At 39.1% G+C, this 23,141-nt stretch overlaps 1 protein-coding gene across 1 annotated transcript; it reads right to left on the reverse strand.

Moving 5' to 3' along the window:
* Positions 1 to 3,319: 3,319 nt before the first annotated feature.
* cttnbp2nla (CTTNBP2 N-terminal like a) lies at positions 3,320 to 16,788 on the reverse strand. Its single transcript, XM_041981068.1, has 7 exons — positions 16,684 to 16,788; positions 13,714 to 13,818; positions 7,658 to 7,891; positions 5,891 to 5,998; positions 5,516 to 5,704; positions 5,216 to 5,386; positions 3,320 to 5,093 (listed from the first exon to the last, which is right to left on the reverse strand). Exons 1-7 carry the CDS (start codon positions 16,687 to 16,689, stop codon positions 4,155 to 4,157), a joined length of 1,752 nt encoding a protein of 583 aa, XP_041837002.1. The 5' UTR covers positions 16,690 to 16,788; the 3' UTR covers positions 3,320 to 4,154.
* Positions 16,789 to 23,141: the final 6,353 nt, after the last annotated feature.

A 23,141-nucleotide genomic window follows, 5' to 3' on the forward strand; every position in this document is an offset into this window, starting at 1 on the left:
ACTAAAACACAAATCCCTTCTATCCATGGCATGTTTTTAAAAAGGCTTCTCAGTGTGCAATTTGAATTGGAAAAGATATTAAGCAAGGAACATGCAAGTTATCTTTACATTAACAATGAGCAAAACTCAAAAATGCCATTTACACATAGATAAATGAAATGAAGCAGATAAGGATTTGGGACTAGAAGATGTGATAGAAAAAAATATTTTGCATAAAGCAATTATTTTGCCTTTAACCATGGGAGAGGTAGAAAAAAGCATTGCCCTTGTCATTAATTTATGTCCAAAACCAGAGTTGTTCCTGGTTTTTAAAGAGACAATTTGACTTACAGTAAATGCAGCATGGCTGTTGACCTTTGGCATGGCTTATATCTATCCTGCACTGTAATGTTTGGTTTTTCCATCTTTGGTCTGGCGCCCGAAATAGTCCCTCTCTGTTAGAAAATGATTAATAAGTCAATGAAGATGCCTCTATACCATGTGACTCGGGGAGGGAGAGTGAAATATCCTCCTCTCTGTTCCAGGCACTTGAACCTCTCCTGTAATGCCACCGCTGTGCATGTTTGTAGGTCAGCTCATATCAACAGTTCCCATCCAGAGACAGGTTTGTCTCATCGAGCCAGTGTGGAAACATCTGACCCACCTCAAGGACATTTCTGGTTTGGATCCCTGAGTCTTCAGGGATACAGTCACTCACGGCTGTGAGTCCAGCAGGTAGAGACAGTCACACACAGGCAAGATGCTATAAGTGAGAGAGGTCATTTTAATCAGTGCAAATCCAAGGGTGTTAGCTGGGGATGATAGTAAAGGTCAACAACAATGCAGCTGCTTAAAAATACCACAGCATAGACAGTGTATTAGATATGAGCTGTTTGTCATTAGGGACTTCAGAAAGATTTTTAAAGTTATTTATTGCCTAATTTTTAAATATTTTTTTTTGTCTTCTGACACAAATACAATATGAATTTAAGTATTAAAGGCCCCTGCCACTAGGTGTGCTCTCTTTTCATTCTATACCCCAGCTGTTTGTCCTTCACTATGTCATATCTGGATTTGAAGCCACACTCAGATCCTCATTACATGTGACCCTGTCTTTCTTTACCACAGGACAAGCTATGGATTTTACAGTGACAACTCTATAACAAATTGCTTTACAGGGAACAGGTGATGGTGGCAGTAACACACATCACCCAGCCCTCCCTCTTCTTGTGTCGCACTTTGAGCCAGCTCCAGCTGTGGTTTTCAAGGGTTATGTGTGGGTGTCTGAGCTCCTATTCTGGGTGCACCTCATGGTCTGGGCTAATTTTGGATTAAGAAAGACACGGCCATCACTTGCACAACATGACACTGCAGATATGTGCCTTGTCTGCCATTGTGGTAGAGTACAGTGCAGTGAAAATCCACACAAGAGAAACATATATCTATAGCAATCTTTTATTTCTGTTCTGAATGATGCTTTCTAAGCATGTTGTTCATTCAACCCTGTTATAAACTACAACACCTCATAGCAAGTCTTTACAAAAGAACTATGCATGCAAAGAAAAACCCTGAATGATTGTATATGTTCATGAATGCCAAGATTTTAGATTTCATCATGTGGGGTTTTTAATCAAAATCCTATGACTCTGCAGAGGACCACACCAGAACCAACCTGGACATGTGTTTGACTGGAGATGATGGAGCTTTTCTGGGGGACCAGGTGGGCCTGTGCTGGATTTGGGATGCAGCAATGCTTTCTAACATTGGAATGTTAATTAGGTGGGCTCAGCGAAAGATAGGTGACCCGTCTTGTTAACCACCTAACCCTTCCCCAACAAGCCAGGAGGGGAATTCAGTGTGTCAGAGAGAACAAGTGATCACTGTCAGGCCATACTAAATGATAAAGAGTGTTTGAATACGTGCAGGAAACACAGATGCAATATATATATATATATATATATATATATATATATATATATATATATATATATATATTGCTGCAACTTTAATTCTACAGTCTTTCTGTATACTCTTTCATCACAGGTTGCATCTGGCCCTGGAAGCAATCAGCTGGTCAAAATATCACATTTTTTAAAGATACTCTGAATATGGTATAAATATATTTAGAGAAAAATATTTTTTCTTTTTTCATTATTTTCAAACCTGCTGGGAACTATGCAACAAATATTTAACAAACACTGACCCCTAGAGGTCACTCTTAGGTATTACAATGCTACAACTTAGCATTTTGAACCCAAATAAGTAATTTGTTATCATTTTGTAAATTAATCGATTATTTAAGCCCTTCATTAGATGCAGTATGCGGTTTAGCATTGTTGTGCTGAAAATGACTGGACAGAAGCATAACTGCTCGAAAACCTGTCTATGCCTTTCAGCTTCAATCTTCCCTTTCAGAACAGCAAGTGTCAGTTCCATAGGAACTAATGCATCCCCTATACTGTCAGACAGCAGGATTTTGAAGCATTGATAAAAGTGGATGGTCTTTTTTATATTTTCAGCCTGGAGGATGCAACGTCAATTTAAATGAATCTGAATCCAGAAATATTTTCTCTTCGCTTCAGTTAATTTAAATGAACCTTTCCCTGTGAAAACATCTGTTTTCCTGGCTCATGCTCACAAATTGCCCTTTCTTTGCATGATAAAGCTTTAACTTGCATTCGTGGGTGGCACAGTGAACAATGATTTCTGGAAGTGTTCCTGAGCCTGTTCAGTAAATTCCATGAATCATGTTTGTTTTATTAGTGCCGAAGGCCTGAAGATCAAGAGCATCCAATATACATTTCAGCTATGTCACTGGAGTACAGAGATGCCAACAGATTATCAGAGTAATTTGATATTATGAGCTCAAGATAATGAAACATTAAAAATATTGTAAATTTTACACCAAGGAACATTTTTCTGACTTTTATTATCCAGTTCTGATGTTTTAAACATGTTTTGCCATTAAATTCAAGATAAGCTAGTAAAATATCCCACTTTCAACATTTAATGTTTTATATATTCTGTGGTGAAAATACAAGTTTATGAGATCCACAAATCACAAACGACTTTTTTTAGTGCAGAAAAGATTTTAGAATTACTATCCTTGTGTTTTGGTTGTTAACATCTAAATGTATAAACCATCACAATGTATAAACAAGGGTTTTGATGTGATACTATTTGCGGTTATTAAGTTTTCCAGTGCTTAATATTTTGGTTAAGTTTGATGAATAGTAAATACTTCAATTACTTTTAAATTTGACTCATGCACTTGCACAGATAACTGATTATACTAATTTTTTAAGCTAAAATGAAAAGAAAAAAAAAAAACACATTTGGGGTTTTCTGGTAAATTTATTCAATGTTACCTTTGAGTCTACAAAGTACTTTATGGGATCTGATAAAGGCAGAAATCACCAACATGGCAGCTGAGTTGTGATAGTAATCAAATGAATTACTGACTTTTAAACAGATGTTTTTCCACATTTTCTTTTACAATGACAAAGGTGTGAAATTTATCTTAAACATCTTGAAGATAACGGTGACTGAGTCTTATTGATTATCATCACTGCAACTTTAAAATAAACACATATTACTTGATCTGCCAGTAAAATACTGATCAGATTATCTGGTATGTACAACAATCATACATCAATGATTAACAGACATCTATAAAAAAAAATACATAGTTTTACAAAAAAAACATAAACTGAATGTACACTGAAGAGATACAGCACAGCCTGGTCCAAGAATGATCCCCTAATGATAGTTTCTTACAAAAACAAGCAACATGCTCAGGATAAAGTACTTATACTTTAACTGAATGATACCTCATCAGTTCACGAGCTGTATTTTCTTTTTACAGTGTCTTCAAATATGACACCTTGAAAAGAATAAACTGTAACAGAACAACGTGCCCATGATACAACACTGGCACCTTTTTAAATCTCATAACTACCATCCATTTAACCACTACCCAAACCTGTGCCTCTGCTCATGCTTTAGAAAATCTATTAAATATTATAACAGTGTTTAAGGGATCTCTGTTCAATTACTGGTATAAATCCTGTCACATTCAGGAACAAACTTCATTCATAAATCATGAACCTTGGATTACACCGTGATGCCACAAGCAGAACAGCAGCTGGCAGATTTATTGACAATCATATGATCAGTTAATTGGATGAAACCACCATGTCCAGTTCTTTTACACCCTCCTGGGCAGAGACGAGGCCACAGCTGCCTGAGAGGTGGCTGTCAGAGAAATGGTCGGCAGATTTGGGAACTGCTGCTGGTGACAGACCGGACTTCTTTGGAGGGATGGGTGGAGGGTTGCCCCTTTCTGCCCTGGAGATGGAGGGTGATCGGATCCCTTGGGAAACTGCAACTGCAGCCCTTCCGATGACTGGAGATAAAGGTGCTGCCAGGCTGCGGTAGTCTGTACCGAAGGGCGAGTTATTTGACATGGAGAGCTTTGTGGCTGCACTCTGCTGGACGGTGGTGAAACGAGACAGGACTTGGGTGACGGTGCTTCGGGCCATCTGCTTGACTGGGCTGGCTTCTGTGGAGGAGCTGCTGGTCACAGAAGAAGGGTCCTTTGGTGAGAGTGGGAGAGCAGGTTGGACACCCTGGGACTGCGGCTCTGGGTCAACGGTACCCTGGAACTTGTGACGCGCAGCGTGAAAACGCTGGTTGATCCCGGCCTGGTACGGAGACTGATAGTTTCCCGGACTTGGGCTGCCTGATGGGCCTTTAGCAAGAACAGGCGAAGTGCAGGGTGAGGAACAAACAAGAGTGGAAGAAGAAGCGTTGCAGGAGGTGATAGGAGGATTTTCATTTCCATTCTGGAGACACACTTTCTCAGGGAGGGCGTTGCTGGAACTATGAAGCCCATTGGTCTCTACTGAACAATGGTGACCATTAACTTTTGGAAGAACAGGTGGGCGGTCTGTGTCATCCTCCATGTCTTCAATCTCAATGTTGTCCACAAATGTGTTTCCAGAGGAAACTTTTGTAGCCCACTGTTTTCCTGTTGCTTCCATTGGAGATGTATTGGCTCCTTTTATTTCTTTTGCCATGTACACCTCCTCCAGCTTTCTTTTCAGCTCTTCTACCTGGATCATAAAAGAGATTCTTTTTCAGACAAGACACTTCTCAGACAAGTTCATTTTCCTTTTGGCTAAAAATGCTGAGAAACATGCTCTCCCTAGTGATTAGCGTGTCTAAGTGCTCACACCTGTTCTTGCAGCTGACAGCAATGAGCTTCCTCCTTTTTCAGACGTGAGCGGAGTTGTTCGCGCTCGGTGTCAAACTCAGCCAGCTGCCCCTCCACCCTTGCCTCCATCCTCAGAGCTCTTGTTCTCTCATCCTCCAGCTCTTTTCTCAGGACCTGACAGCCTTCTTTTTCCTAAATAAGAGAATCTCTTAAGTCCCAGGGGAAAATATAATAACATATATATTTAAAACAATGTAATCAAGGAAAGTGTGCCAAGGATGAAAGACCGAAGGGGTTTACTTGGATTGAACATCTAAATACCTTATCTAGTCTACGGCTCAGCTCAGTGAGCCGGTGACCCTCTTCCAGAGCCCTGGCACTGGCCCATTTGCACTCTTTGGCTAAAGCGCTAGAGAGCTGTTTGTGCTGAGCTCGTTCTTCCTCAAGCTGCTCTGTAACCCGCCGCTGTTCTTTTTCCAGCCGGCGAACCTGACTCCTCTCAAATTCCAGCTGCATGCAAAGAGAAAAGCTACCAATCAGCAAACATCTTAAAAGTGTTGGGCAGTGCTTTTGCAGCTCCACTTGTGCAGGTATTTGGAGTACACGTGTAAATTCTGCTAGTTACACATCCACTACCAGGATTTACATAGCAGAGTTTGGACAAATATTTGTAATGAAATCTTTGTTGTTAATTACCTGCTGTTGGAGACGCTCCCTCTCCTTTTCCAGGATGTAAGTGACATCATCTCCTTCTGCCGTGTCCTCAGCATGCCTCCTCTTTTCCTCCTCCAGGTCTGCAATGACCTAAACCAAACACAGCAGGGAGACAGAGATTAGGGACTAAATCATCTCACGTGAGTTTGGTCAAGTATACGTTAAAGGTTATTTTAAAGATATATGATTTCAACATTATGAACACAGATGTTGATGCAACACAGCTTTAGTGCAACCTCATACAAAAATGCTTTATGTTTGACTGGGGAAACATCATATCACATGCATCGTTACTTTATATTCATTAATTCTCCTTTCAGTCTTTAGGGCACACCTCAATGGGGATTTATAGAACAAACTAATTATAACAGGATAAAAAGACACAACCTGACATCTAATCTAAAGGAAAATTGAAAAATAAACATCACTGTACAGATTAGTACTTTTGGATGATAATGCCTCCCTGGAACAGCTACATCTCAGGCTGAAGATATTAAACTGTATTCAGTTAGTTATTCTGCTACATATCCTCCTGCTGATCTGCTGAGAACATCAGGAATCGTGTCAGATTTATTGGATAGCTTACAGCTGGGCTTTTAAGCAGATTTTATAGCATATTTGTTTTTCTTTCATTTTTACTGCAATGTAGTTGGTATTTTGGGATTGGATTTGTGGATCTGTGAGTAATGGCTGTGATCAGCAGCAGGATAAGTTGGACAGCCACTGTGTCTGCAGTAATGAGTAGAAACACGGATGTTCTTCAATTAAGAAAAATGGTGAAATAGAGACAAAGTCAATAACTGTTAAATGCAAAAGTGGCAGTGAAAAATGCCCTTTATACAGCAGTGGAAAAAAGGGGTTTGAACCATCAGTTTTTAAATATTCTACCAGGAAAACAGGAAATGTGTGCCACGATTTATTAAAACATATATGGAAATGTAGTAAGGCAAAATCAGACTTGGTACAATTCTAGCAAGCTTGAAAAATCCATATTTGGTATGTACACATTTATTCTTTAATACAGTATGAATCCTCAGAGTCAACAACTGTCTGATGCAAGAGTGACCCTTTATGAAATTCACTCTATATAGCATTTATCTGAGCTGCAATGAAATGTTTTAACAGAGAAAATTCACTCCTATGTGGCTCTTTTCCAAGCAGCTGTTAGCTTGGTTCCTTACCATGAATCCTCCCTAATTTTCCAAACAAAGTGCTCTGACTGCTGTTTACCTCTGTTTACAAGTAGCATACACAACCTCATTTCAAAGAAACCAAAAGGCTTTATTTCCAGCAAAGCTGGTTCATTATTTTTCCTTTACTGTACTGAAGAAATCCACTCTTCACTTTCTCTGCTCAAGTTTTTTTTTATAGTAAATGGACTGTACTTATGTACTACTTTTCTAGTCACAGTGACCACTCAAAGCACTTTACATCACGTCACATTCACCTATTCACGCACACACTCAAACAGCACTTCTGCTGTTACATACTTAGTGCTTTGCTCCATCACACACATTCATTTCCCGATAGACACATCGGCAACGTGGGGTTCAGTGTCCTGTGATTCACCAACTTTCAGGTTGGCAGACGACTGCTATTCCTCCTGAGCCACAGCTGCACCAGTTCTAACTTTTATCTTTTGTTTCTTCTAAGTTGATGTGTTGCTGTTTTTTATTTTGGGTTCAAGCCTGCTTTACGAGCCAACTCATTTCTGAGTTTTCTCATTAAGTGCCAGACGTCCAAACTCACCCTTCTGTGCCTGTTCTCAGCTGCAGCCAGCTGGGTCAGCATCTTCTCTTGCATCCTCCTGCAGTGACTCACCACCAGTTTGAGAACGAGCAGAGGGTTGGACGTCAGAGAAGAACAGCCAGGTTCCTTGTTCTGGCCACCCACAACTTCGCTGTCTCTCTGCAAAGCCTGGAAAGGATCGCTGAGGTTGTACTTTCCATAACGCTCCTGGATAAACAATTCTTTATGCTGAGCCTGAAGAGACGACAAGAAAGGAGCCTTTTTTTAAATGATGGAATTCTGCTTTCTCAGACTTTAAGTGGATTTTTACTCCCTTGTGTACATTTTCAGAAACAGACATTTTTTTTTGGCTATGCTAGCTGCACAGTAACTGTCAGGTATGGTCATGACTTATGTCTTGATCCGTTCTCTAGCACCACCCTGTGGATGATCATCCATCCCGCACCATCCTCAGGTCAAAGATTTTATTTGTCCAGTAATTTTGTTTACTCCAGAACACAATTCTCAGTTAGTTTTTGGTGTGAATTGCTTGTTGATGCACCAACTTTGTGTGATTAATGTGATGAACAACTGAATTGCACTCAGTCCAGCCTTCTTCTTTAGATAAAAACAGCCTAACAGTTTATAAGATCATTACAAACTTTTCTCCACCTTATTTCCAAACATGAAAAGTGAAGAGCAGCTCTGTATAGCAGATAATATCCCTTAAAACATGCTCATGATGAGATTGGTTGATATGAATCCCTTGATGTAATGGTTATAGTTACACAATCTGCTGTCAAAGAAACTCAAACACTCAGCACAGCGTGATCCCCATCTGAAATATTGGAGCTGTAAATAAACAGCAAATAAGGGAAGAGGAATAAAGAGAGAGGAAATGCTTAGAAAAAAAACAAGAGAAAGAGAGTTAGCTAGAGGAAGGGGCAACAGATGGTGTGTGTCTGTCTATCTTTAGCAGGACAGCTGCTCCAGACTGGGCCTTGGCCAATGCAGACCGGTTCTCTGTTTAACTCATGACAAAAGAGGGATAATAGCAGCAAAGCATTTCAGGTTCAGCAGATGCTTTTAGGCCTGCTCTGAAAAGGGACTAAAGAGTTAAAGAAAAAGGGAGAAAGATGGAGGAGGGCTGTAGCAGAGCTCTGTCTTGGTGAAGTTTCAACAAAAGAGGATCAAAAGATTAGAGAAAACGGCATCCTCTCTGGCAGGGTGAGGACAGAGCTCGTGATGACTGATACCAAGATTACTTGAGAAGTTGAGTGTAGTCATAAGTGTGGACAAACTTGTGGAGACATATCCAGCCAGTCTGCTGTTCATTATGTTTGTGTTGCAGCTACTTTTACTCACATTATTGGATGGCACCTACCCACTCTTTTCTCATTTCAATACCTCTGCCTGTCAAGTCAAGCAATACCTAAAACAGTTCTTCCCTAAGTCTCTGACAACCTGACTGCGATCCATTTATGTAAAGGAGAATCAGGCCAGGGGTTGCTAAGACACATGACTAAGGCAAATTAAAAACAACATGCTTACCATGATCCTTTATGATCCACTTTTTCAATGCTTGAGAACTTAATAGATCACATTAAATCAAAGCGAAATCATTTTCACCAAATCTATGAAACTGACAGAATCCTGTCGCTTACTGGAAAAAACAACATGGATTGATGAACAGGTGCCAATAGAAAATCACAAGTTGATGAAAGATCAGAGGCTTTACAAGTGTCATTTTTGGGGTTTTTTGTTTTTTGGCTTATCTGGCACAAAGAGATGAGGGTAAGACTGGAGGCTTTGCTCCTGTTATTTGATCCAGTCTGCTGAGGATAGTCTGAAGGCGGATCAAACAGCAGGGACGGCTGAAACAGGAAAACACAGGGTCCCCAGGAGTATTCAAAAATGCTTCTTAAATGAGGGCATGATTGAAAGCCTCATGACCACTCAGCACCTCAGTAACTGACCTGTATGCAATGTAGTATAATGTCTCATCTATAATGCCAATAATGATTTATGCCAACACTAAAGCTAAAAATAATACAGCTGAGCAAATAAACCTGAGCAAAAGTCTGAGCAAAATCATTTTTTGTGAAGAAATCTGTCCACAAACTTGGCCAACAGCCCTTCCCTGTTCCCAAAAAGTGACTTTGTACTCTGATTAGTCCCTTTAAAGACAACGATAAAAAAAACCTTACATCACAGTTTCCATTCTTTATGACAACATCAAGGCTACGTGCTTACTGTATAAGCCACTGGCAAAACAGAAGACAAAACAGATTTTTCCATTAGTGGGATTGTTGTAAAGTGCAATGACTAGTAAGACTTTTCTGAGACAGGCTATACAGAGTTTAAAAATAATGCTTTACCACGCAAAAAAAAACCTTAATATAAATGCACAGTAACTGACATCAAAGAAAACGAAAGAGGACAAATCCAGGTTTTTTGCTCAAACTGAATCATTTTCCATTAAAAAATGAGAAAATTAATCTTTTTTCTTACAATTTAACTCTCCAGGCTTACAGGCCTAAACTTTCTAATCTAGAGGCCTCCAAATGACAGGAATACCTCCCACTTTCCCACACACGCCAGTACAAAAACTATTTTCAATGGAAACCAGAAGTAACTCTTGTTTTAAAAGATAAAGAAACATGCATGTCCCAGTGATGTGTGTGCAAAAGCCTTAAGATACAGGCACAAATTTCTAGTTACAATTTTTTCCAATAATAATAATAATAATAATAATAATAATAATAATCTGAGACCAATTTGACTGAATCTTTTATTCCAAGTCAAGATGCACTTAAGGTTACCATGCCAACCTCAACTACCACTTAGTGCACACAACTAATGGATGTTTAATAATCAACATTTTCTTTCATCTTAGTTCTTTGTAAGTGCAGCTTAAACTTTTTAGAAGTTTGCAAGAGATGAGAACCGGACAGAAATCCCACTGCAATGTCTCCAGAAAGTGCATAATCTGGTTTACGTCTCTAAGTCTTTAAAATAACTTTTAGTTCTTTTCTTGGTAATTTCTATTTAATCAAGTCAGTACAATGCACACATTCAGATCATTAGGTAATTGGCCTCTAAATTATCAGGATTTTTTTTCTCTAATTCACATGGCGCCCACTACACAACAGTTCTCTCATTAACACAAACTGTGATTTTCTTCTCCCCTCCTCAAATCTCTCCCCTGCCCTTCAATGCACAGATAGATGTTCAGTCCCATAACACAAAGGGAGGCTGTTTTCCTCTGCATCAATCCTCCACTGTTGCAAAGAGAAGAGCAGGGAGTGAAAGGAGGGATTTCAGGCAACATTTCTAAGGCTACTTAACACTTAGCACCCAAATGTAACAGGGCTCTTTTCATTACATCACACTGTACACGTTCAACACCCATAACCATTCATCACACAGATATTCTTAATCCCAGCCTAGCCTCATTATTCATGCCTTTGTCTGCTGGCTACGGTTCTTGGCAACCTGTGTGCCTTTGTATGGGAAGCCATGACTGTACTGGTTCCTACTCATCTTTTGCTGACACATGCCTGAAGTCTTTCAGATGAGCAATGATGGGGACAAGATCTACATTATCCAAAGAGAGGATGACAAAAGCAAGTCTTACTAAAGTCTAAGACGTTTCAAAGCTGCTTTGTGAAATTGTGATATAGTCTGATGTTTGTGAATGTAATCATAATCTAAAGGGAAATCTTAAAACCGCACTCCAACACAATCACTAGTAATGTGATAAATGCTCCATTGACACTGATTCCAATCACCTGATGCATCTAAATCTAGACAAAAAATATAACTCCAAACCCCCCTTATGCCTGTTCACAAACAGAAGGTAGAGCTGTTCAAAGCAGCTCCATTTAGAAATCACGGTCAACCAAACTATGTCAACTCTACAGTTAATTAAAGGCCAATTTCCATATTTGAGTCCTGTTTGAACTTCAAGTAAAGACTTCTATTCCTTTCCCAAACCAAAGGGCTGCTGGATCACTGCAGGTCTTTGTGTGCCAAATATCAGAGTTGCCAAAGACTGACTTCCTTCTGAAAGCCACAGTGTGAGCAGCTGCAGAAATGAGTCAGAGCGGGAAAAATGCAAAGGATTGTTAGAATGCCACAGATAGTTCTGCATAATTAAATATAGAGCAACACAAAGACAGAAAAAAAACCCCACAGTTAATCTTACATCCTGTACCTACACTTTATCCTGCAGAAAAATGTGCAGATGAAGCAAAAAAAAAAAAGTTTAATTTTTACAGTTTACCAACATGCTGTTACCATGGTGATACATGTTTAACTTAAATATTTACATAACACTGACAAAGTACTGGTGACACATCAGTTATGTCTGATTTTGTGACTGCGTGTACTTCCCTAGCTGCTTTCTTTTGTGGATTTTATGGAAAGATTGCCGAAGCATGTTAATTCAGTCCATGAACTTCAACATCACAGAGGAACTAGAGGCCAAGTTGAGGATGAACTGCATGAGAGACATGAATGTCAAATTTTTTGTCACCTGGCCATGTAGAATTCAAGATACAAACACCAAACCTTGATCTGCTGTTTGGAGAAAGATCAGATAATTATCAGATAAGTGGAATTGATCCTGATGGGCTCACGACTGTCTTTCTAATTTCATGGAAATCCTTCCAACAGCAGAGGTGTTGAGTTTAAACTAAGTTTTGCACAAATGGACAAATACTGTTGATCACAGATTTATGTTACAAGCGCCTCTGAGAACATCAGCATTACCGGGTAATGTTTCACTGATATGAATCTTTCATGTGAGGGCAAAATCAGATTTCTCACTTTCAATCTCTTAACGGTAGAACCGGAGAGAGGTATGAACGTGCTGTTCTTACTTTTGTAAACTCATTAGAAAACACAAGGATTCCTTGGTGTAGAGTGTATAAAATCGCTCAAACTTTGTGAGAACAGTTTTCAATTTCTTCAACTTATTTTCCTCCTGATTTATAATTATAGACTTATTAGACACTCAACCCGGATCCGGTGGATGGGATGAATGGGTTAACAGTTTGTGCAGAAGGAACTATGAAAGAAGCACGGCTATATTCCCCTCCAGCTCCAGTTAAGACCAATGTTTATTTATTCACTCCTACTCTTGCTCACATTGAGTCATCAGGCACCCAGTGTGCTGTAACTCTTCTTGCCTTAGATGGCCAGATCACAGGGGAAATGAAGGAATGTGGTCTAGACACAACACTTGAGCATTCAGCAGAAGACTCAAATCTGCAGGCTGTTCCTCGAGTTTATTCTTTTCAGTGACTGCAGAGCTCAAATGTTTATGGTGAGTCAGGAAAGTTATTTCAAACTTTCACAATTTTACAGTCACATTTTGCAGAGCTATCGCATACTGAGTTGCTCACTCAGCGCTTATCTTATCTGGCGTGTATGTTAAAAGTATATACAATGAGAAATATATATATCTCATTGTATATACTTCAAACATACACACCATCCCATAAATAAATAATTGTAACTGACTAATTTAAAATTTTCAAAGCACATTAAAATGAACATTAAAAATAATAACAAGAAAAAAAAACAAGCACATCATAATTCTTTTGCTCTAATGCTGAATAACAATGACAGTCTTCCTGTGTGTGTTTGTAATGGAATTCATTTATTTTATAGCAGTTGGAAAGAAGCTGTTCAACAACATTCAACAGTTTTTTTGTGAATTTAGCATCACCTATTAAGTCACAATAAATATTTATATAGCGCTTACATTATACATCACATTCACCATTTCACACACATTCACACACTCCATGCAAGGCGCTCGTGTCTTGCTCAGGGACACCTCCACATGAGCTCGACAGGCCGAGGATCGAACCGGCAATCCTCAGGCTACAAGACGACCACTCTACCCACTGAGCCATGCCGCCCCAAATACATTAAAGGGAAATATACCATACTGCAATCAACCGGAAACCTAATTTATGTATTTTGCCATAGGTGTGTTTGAGGTCAAAATGAGATTTTGAGCAAGAATCACTTTCAAGTTATATTTCACCATCACTGACTACTGGTACCTTTAAGGCTTCAATGACAAGGTCCCGGGCCTCCAGCTCTCCCTCCAGGATGCTGAAAAGCATCAGCAGCTCTGGTTTAGTCAGACTCTCCATGTTCAGTTTGGACTATGAGGCAAAACATAAAAACAAAAGACTTTTTAAAATTACACACATATTTAATTATAGTCTATATCAGGGCTACTAAATTAGGACCTATGAGGGCCGCAGTCTTGCTGGTTTTCAATGTACCCGTGCTCCAACACACCTGACCCAAATTAAATGGATACAACAGCCTATGAAGTTCTGAAAACCTACAGGAATGCGGCTCTCGTAGGACTGAAGTGAGTTGTCCCGGTCTATATTAATACCCATTTACTGTGTACTCTAATCTTATCTGCATGATTATGAAACAACTGCAAAGCAGGAAATACTTAGAAGCCATTAATCTCGCTTCATGGGTTTTCCCACGACTATACAACAATTTCCCAGGTATTTTTACCTTGCTCTGAAACAAAGCCCTATGTTTTCCCAATTCCCCTCAAAACAGACATGTAGACAGACATCTGATCCTGCTCACTGATTTATGAGCTTTCTCTCTGGATATGTGGTTATTATCTTAGGGAGGGGGGAATTTTGCAAAATAGAGTTTAAGTGCTTTTTTTTCTTCTTTTGACAAGAAAAATGATTATTTTTGGCTCTAGTTTAGAGATACACTGAACTGCATATCTGGCTAAATATATTAGATATCTAGCACAACAGGCAAATTATATTTCTCATTTGCAATGGTCACATATACGGCAGAAATACAAGCTGACAGGTTGCCTGGATGCAGACAGATCAGATCCAATCTGCTCCATCTGTACCAAAGATTGACAACGCGCAAACATAACTTTTGAATACCTTTATTTTAATCATCATGGATTCTATGACAGTTTTGTGTTATATAAATGTATTGTGGTTGCTTTGTAGTGTCTCTGGGCTCTAATCTTACAGCTGTGTTGGTTCTACTGACAAACCCTGCGGTGTCCACTTCTCAAACATCCCACCACATACTGCCCAAGTGAACATATGCGGGCCTCTCTTTGAAATAAGATCAAAGCTGTTGATGTTACTACACTGAGCATCCTTTTTAGATGTGATTCATTATGTGGAATGTGTACAACAGATTAAAGTCACACTCAAACTACTTAATAACAGACATACACTTTGTTTGGATCACAGAAATAGTTTTATGTCACTGAAGCATCTGAAAAATCTCTCTCTGCTGTTAGGCTGTGATCCACACCTGAATTAGCATTCGCTCAGCAGGCTCCTGCTCTACTTTGAGCACTCTGTGGTCACCACAGCTTTCCACATCATGAAGTCATCAGTAGAGTGTGGGCTGATCTCTTTGAGTAGGAGTTGGATAATGAAAGACAGGAATCTTAAGCCAGTCATATCTGAGCAAAAAGCTGCAACATTTTCTAAACGTCTAATTCAACAGCACAAAATTATAGAGAAAAAATGGTGTTGTGACAATAACACTTGTGAGAGTGTGCACAGTGGGCATGCCCTCACAAGTGAGGCACAAACTTTTTAAGTCTGCTTTTTAACACCATTCAGGGTCTGTGGCTTAACCACGGGAGTCAAATGCTAATTAAACTACAGTATATATGCCTGCCTTGGTTTTGGTTTACAGGCTTGCTTGCCAATTTCACAGGCCACCATAATCACAGTGAGAAGTGTGAGCACTGTATGTGAGAACTGTCTGGGCCTGCTGGGGCCAACATGTGTTATTATGCTTGTTTAGATCCTCATTATTTTAATGATATTCCACCTAATCTCCTGAGTTAGAGCTGGTAATCATGAGGGTACACAAACACAACATGATAGCATGGGAAACACAAAAATTCCCACATGTTCTCCAGGCTCCACTTCCAATGACGAAAGTGCCGTGTTCATAATCCTTTTATCCATGTTTGTTTTAAGCCCTGTCAGTCATGTGCCTCATCTCCAACACTGTAAACTCCTTAAAAATACACAGCAGCTTTAACTGCAAAAACTTTTGCTCCAGCGCAAAGAGGCCCTCAGTTTGCCAGAAGCTGATTGTGACTTCTGTATAGTGTGAGAGAAGAAAAAAAACTCCTTTACCCCAATCCTTTTAAAGTCTATTAAATATAACCCCCTTTTTAAAGTCTAAGGATAGTTTCTAAGCTCTTAAGAACATGCTGAATTACAGCAAGGGTCATGCAGACGTTTGGAGTATATTTGCACGATTGGAAGCAAGATGTTGCTTTGAGTAGCCAGTGTCTTATCTATGCGGATATATTGCAAAAATACTAGTTCTCAACTTACAGATGGCTTAAATTGGAATTTTCAATAAAAAAAAAAATAAATAGAAATTGCATGTCCCAGTCTGTGTAAGTACTCATTCTGCTATGAAATGGGGTCAGCTGAGGGGACGCACAGCCTGAGAGGTCTGCTGAATTTCCTTCTTGGCTGACCAGACGCAGCATGTCTGGATACTAAATTGGATTTATTAGCTAACCCATTTTCTATACAGGCCACTTGCCTCCTCGGTCAGCTTCCTGCCTGCTTCGATGTAAACTGCTTGTTAAATAAATACAATAAATAAGTGATAAAGTAGCTCTTAGTTGTAAAAGTGTTGTTTTCTTTTTTATTAAGGTGTTATTTAACCATTTCAGCCAGTGCAAGAGAAGTCATTCAGCGCCGTCGCGAAGATCAAGTGATAATATTACTAAAGAATGTAAAGTTTTAAAATAAATGTTTATCAAGTCTGACATTGGAGTGGTTTGAACAAACAGAATTAATGTAATTTGTTCAAACGGTTTGACCAGGAGCTACTGCTACTTTGAGTAACATCTTTTTTTTTTTTCTTTTCTTTTTTCTTTCTGTCTTTTTCTTCTTTGGACAAACGCGATGAAACGTTGCTAATTATCCTCAACAACTTCACACGGTTTACTCCAAAACGTTGTCAGTGGGTCTCCCTACCTTCATGTGGACCGCTGAGGTGTTTCAGAACTCCAGCGTGAACTTTTCTTCTGTCAGATTATTTGTTTCACTTCATTTGCGTCTTCTGATCCCGACGCAGCGGAACACTGGGAGGCCAGAAGTAGTGCTCTGAACGATAGCTGAAGTAGCCAATAGGCGAGGAGCAACTATAAGCATTAGCCAATCAGACAGGACCTTGTGGGAAAATGGCAGTCAGTGACGCCCCGCCTGCTGAATTTGGGTTGGATTTCTTTGTTTAGTTGCTCACTCCTGCGTTTTCATTAAAAAAACTTTAAAAGGCATGCAAACTATTTTAATGACTGCTCAGATGTTACACTGAACATCGGTCTCTCTAGTGACTTTACAAGTATATATATATATATATATATATATATATATATATATATATGTGTGTGTGTGTGTGTGTGTGTGTGTGTGTGTGTGTGTGTGTGTGGTATTATTGAATGCCACCTGTTGGCAAGAGAATTTTGAGTTATGTGGGATGTGGGGAAAAAGTGGTTAAAATGTCACTAGGTTGCCTATGTTACCTGGGAAATCACCTGAGCTTACATTTCAGCCAGTTTCCAAATGAAAGTCAAACTTCATAGAAGAGGTTGTAATTGTAGTGTTTTTTTATTTACATATCCTAAACCTCCTGGATCTCATTAGCAGCTCCCTGGAGCAAGAGGAAGTTGACTGTGGTGCTCTAGCTCCACAGGGGTGATACAGCTGTGTTGATAATCTTGTTGTTGTTGTTAGCTGGATCTTCAGACAAGACAAAAACCAGATGAGGTATGTACCTTAAAGTTTAGTGTTGGGTCAACTGCAAGCAGGAGCTTTTTCTGTAATACATAGCAGCTGCCAGTAGAGTGCAATGCTTACACAACACAGACTACATGTAAGTCTTTATATGGCCACAAATGCTTTTATCATCCTGCACAGTTGCAGAAAATACAGGCTTTTCACCATAGCTGTGGTAGAGCGTGGTGAACAATCACTGGTTTATGTATTGTTGCCAAAAAAGTCTTTCGGCCTGATCATGAGCATCAGGCAATTCTCAGGCTCTAATCTAAGATGTATCACTACAGTCCAACACAGGAAGGGAGCAGAACAAAATGCACTCTAGTGTTGCAATTTGGCTTGAAAATGTAGGACGCATTACACCAAAATAAGCAAGCCTCCTATCTATGCAGCATCTTTGAGTTTTTTCATAATTGTGTCCCTTTTTTTCTCACTTGGCTATCTTGAGGGTATACAGAGAAAAGTCAGAGAACTGCCTCTCCTGATAGGCTGCTGGTGCATGGAGCCTCTCCAGCACTAATAGAGAGTCTCTATTTCAGGCTCCTCAATTAAGCTCCTCTGTACAGCCTGCTGACTAGCTGCTGTGGAGAATCTGTGTCCTCAGATTCACTGTCCCATGTCCTTGTTTCCCTTTTACAAACAATTGATACCACACAATTTTCCTGAGTTGGCTTAGTTCAGAAATAGTTAACACATTTAGCGTCCTAAATCTGAACTGCAGGAAAGATTTTCTTTGTTTTGTCTGGCAAAATAGAGTTGGTAGAGGTTGGTGGAGAACAAAAATGACAAAACTATCCTCTCATTTTTACTTTTTTGAGGGTGCAGTAGGTAAAAAATAAATAACACAATTATCACAAGTTTGAAATACTTAAGCTTAATCTTTATTTCAGTCAGAATGACCAAAATAAGTCTTCTGAGATTATTAAAACATTTTACAATAGTCTTCCAAGACAGGCAGCAGCTTAGTCTGCATGTATGACACAACAGCAAACTTACACTATCTTTATACTATGAGAAAAAAGTCTATTTTTAAGCCCCTAAATACTGACCATCCAGTCATCCAAGCATTTAAAAGGCATCCAGCTCAAAGAATGAACCTGTGTTGTGTTGACACATAAAAGACAAGTTATGAAATAATTTTTTCCTGGCTATAAAGGAATAAATGAGGCATAGCTAAAGACTTTTACACAGTGCTGTAGGTCTGGAGGTGGAGGAAGGCAAGAATTATATAGCAAACTTTTCACAAAAAGTTTTCTTTGTTGTAACATTTCTTAGCAAAAAATCTTCCACAGTTGTGAAGACTTTATTTCCCTTTAAAAAACCGCTGCATTTGTAAGGAAATGGATTTGTGGGATGTGGAGCACAGTTGAGTGTGTGGGTTGCGTCCAGGAAAAATGCCCTTTCCAAACAGCTTATTCTTCTATTGACTCTTGTTTTGAGCTTCTGGTCCCTCAACTGCAGCTAATCAGGTACCAATCAGACACCTGATTAGCAGCCGGTGGAGGGCCAGAGTGTGGCCCCCACTGCAGCAGTTTGTTGGATTTTAGGGTCAAAGTGTGGAGAAGACACTGATTGCTACACTGATAATGCATCAGCCGTTGGTGGAGGCAGGTGTAAGATGACATCACCCTCACTGGAAAAACAAGGCTTGTAATCACCGGAGCTAATCTTAATGCAAAGAGATACTGAGTTAAGATTCTGCATCCAGTGGCTATCACATATCTCTCAAGTCTGGGACCGAACTCTATCTTCTATAATAAAAACGCTCATCGCCACAGAGCAGGATTTATAAGAGACTACTTCCATAATTTGGGAGTGGAAAGGATGCAGTTGTCTGCCTACTATCCTGAACTCAACCCCATTGAACCTTTGCGGGATCAGCTTGCGCATGCTGTTGGTGCCGGTGTGACCAGCGCAACATTGGCTGACTTGTTACAGGTTCTGGTTTAGGGATGAGATCAGTTTTGTTTTATGAAATTCAGAACAATGTAATAATACATCTCCTATGTATTTATTTCCTAACTAGACATTTAAATTATTTAAAAGAAAATTTTATATTAACCGTATAACACATACAGTTAGAATACGACACCATATTAAGCTAGTTGATAATTCTGCTTCACAGTAACAACATTTTCCTCGTGACATTTTGACGTTTAAGACTTCTACTTACATTTAGTAAATTCATCATGTTTAGGCAACTTTCTCCTTATCTTTGTTTCTTCTGCTATAATCAACAGCTGAGATATTGTTGTGATGTCCACTGCTTTTTTCTTTCTTTCTTTTTGTGTGTGTTCTGACTTTCTTTAAGATTCTGAACCCAAATCTAAACAGATCATTCAGATTAAGCTCGGCACTGAAGGAACATAAGGACAAAAGCCCATCCATCAATTTTCTATACCGCTTATTCCAGTTCAGGGTCGCAGGGAAGCTGGAGGACAAAAGCTCACAAGTTGAAAAATAAATAGCAAAATAGCACATTTCCATCGCTGGAAGATGTTTCAAAAGTTTCATCAGGACTGCAGCGACCTTCTTAACCCCTTACATCTGTGGCAACCAGTCCAAATCATGAATGAATACCCTACAAAACTTCAATTTCTCATACTTGTGCAACATTATATCTTGCTTAAGTGGTATTCCAAATGAATACTTTATCTTCATTTCACACCTGGCACTCCATCACAGATGCCAGACACAACGTGGAGATGACACACCATAGTGGCGCAGACACGATCAGAGGAGGGGTGGAAAGAGGGAGCAGTAAATATAGCATCAGTCTTGGCGGGAGCCAGAGACAATCTAGGACCTAATCTTAGGCAGTTATCAGCATCTGTTGCCTGGCACCCAGTTCTGTGGGGGCTTTTAGTTATTCATCTATTGCTCCATATCTGTCACTTTTTTTTTATTTTTCATCTGATTCTCTTTACAGAAGATGTATTCACTGTGGATGGATGTAGCCTCTCAGTCAGTCAGTCAGTCAGTAATACATGTCTTTTTTGATAAACGCACCTGATTGCATGAAGAGATTAAAGTTTAAAAATGGATTTGTTTTGCAGTTGCATTGAATATAGTGTATGCAAATTGCCTGAGTGTCTGACCTTGAAGAATTCCTGATTAATCATTTGCATATCTCCAGAGTGGTTATGTGTCTTCAAGCAGCAGACTCCTGCCCATGTCACCAATCTGTTTCTTTTTAAATCATTTGGCAGCAGGTGGATGTGAAATTTAATATCTTAGAACCATTCTGTCATTTTTGTTTATTAACTCTGTTTGTAGACAAGTTGGTTTGCTAACAATGTTTTGATGGCTGAACCCTTCAAGTCTGCACATCTATCCCCTGCTAGTACATTATTCAAGAGTATGTTGACTTCATCTGCTAAAATATAAACATGATTTTTGAAAGGATTTACCAAAAAAAGACATAGCCAGTCAATTTAATGGATGAAACAGGTCTCTGAGCTTGGACAAACCGCAGCCCACTTGAGAATAAGCCGACAAAAATTGGAGCCCACCACAAATCACAGGCTTACAGGAAAATAGAGGACAACAGGGGCCGGGAATGCTTTGGTGTGACCAGCTATTTGACAAAAGCTGTTTCTTTTCTCTGCAAATACACAACCACCCTTGTCAGTTGGGTGTCTTTGTTTTAAAGCTTTTGAGTTATAAACTAAAACAAAGTTAATCAGCACGAGGTTGTTTCAGGACTGTGGGTAAGTACATTTTGCCAGACTTTGACCTGTTTCTGTAAACTATGAAGGTAGTAATTTGTCTGCTGAATAATTTCATGAGGACCAGCTGTTATTCAAACTAAGCCCCTTTAAAATCGTACCTATTGTGTAAATCAGGGATCCTCAGTCCTGGTCCACAAGGGTCAGTGTCCTGCAGGTTGTAGAAGAGTAGAAGAGTGCAACACGCCTGGCTTAAATCAATGGGTAATTAGCAGACTCTGCACAAGTCTGAGTCTGAATCAGGTATGTTACAGCAGGGAATCTTCTAAAACCTGGTGTAAAGTGGACAAACTTTGATTTCCCTTATGAAAACACTAGCTGACAATAAAACCTGATCAATATGATTCGACTGCTAAAATACTCTAAGTTGTAGATGGAATACCCGTCTGTTTGTATTCTGCTTTCCTACTATAGAACAATACTAAAATTACTGTAAAAAAATGTTATTTGAACAAATAATGATACAATATAGACTGTGTATGTCTACTGGAAGATGTGGTCTGTTTATTCAGGCAACCATTCAGGCTTAAAGCACCAGATAGCAAAATTGTGAAAGGTAATTTAATCACATAATAGCTCCTACACTCTCTGAAAGCCTAATTCCTTGTGTCTTCTCCTCTGTAACAAGTATGCTGTGTGAATTTTAATGAACTGAACGTGAGCAGAGTTGTTTTATTCTATTTTAGACAACTCTCCTTATGACTGATGGAAAATGAGCTTCAACAGATTCAATATAATAACTCAAAGAGAGCGATCCTGTATATCAATAACTATTTTGAACACAGAATTAGATTTTATACTTCATAAGAAATATCAAAGCTGTAAGAACCCAAAATCAGCTCTTTATGCTTTCCTCTTCAACATCACAGTTCACACTGTAGTACATCCACTGACCTAAACAGTATTAGAAAAGACTGTTAAGATGTAGTGATATTTTCATATGTTAAATATGAGTTTTAAAACACTTTTAAAATGAATGGAAATATCTCCTTTTAAGTGATTTCTTTTAAATATGAGCGTCAGTATCCTGTGTAGTATTTCTTATTGTTTTAAAATAGAGGAAGACTTCAGTACATCCACATAATTATGAACTGTCATCTGAAAATGAACCTATTAACATGCAAGAAGGTGAATAACAGACCTTACAGCAAAACTGTGTTTGACATTTATTAAAGCTTGTTCATATGCCAGATTTAAGCATTTGAAAATGTGTGCACATATTTTGGTCGTTATGGGTGATTGTGATTAATTATATAAATCTTTGTTGTATGACTGGAGTAGGAAGGAAGCTATTCTCCTCCATTAACTTTGAAAATTCACTAACCTGACCTTCATGTCCTTACTTTTAACCACTTTGCAGCACACAATAATTGACAATTGGCTGAGCCCAGCCCCTTTAATCACAGTTGCAATGCCTGTCAGTCTTTCTGTTCATGCACAGCACATGTGCAATTTAACTATAACCAGACTATCTGAATTACTGTGTCATTTTATTTATTGGAGACTATATGATATGTAAAAATGTCTTTTGGACATTGGGGAAACACTGTAGAGTATAAGTGCTTTTTTAAGAAAAAGGCTATCACAAACTGAAAAAAAGAAAAATCCTGGAAAAATGACCATGCATCAAGACTTTAGGGCTGGAGACCAAGAAAGGACCACATGTTGACAGGATGAGAATCAAGTGAGGTCAGAGTCATGTACTGTAGACAGTCAATGCCACTCAGAAGGATGACTGAATGAATCTAAGCAGAAGTATTTAATCATGACCAACACTGAATGCAGGAATGCTTCTAGATTGAAGCAGGCATGCAACAAATCAGGGACTATTATGTAAGATGCTGCAACCCAATAAGTTCTACCTGGAGATGTGCAGCTTAGGCTTTCTAAAAATCAAGCAGGGGAGTGTTGGCAGTCTTGTTTAAGGTA

The sequence above is a fragment of the Melanotaenia boesemani genome, chromosome 3 (genome assembly GCF_017639745.1).
Source record: "Melanotaenia boesemani isolate fMelBoe1 chromosome 3, fMelBoe1.pri, whole genome shotgun sequence".
NCBI lineage: Eukaryota > Metazoa > Chordata > Actinopteri > Atheriniformes > Melanotaeniidae > Melanotaenia > Melanotaenia boesemani.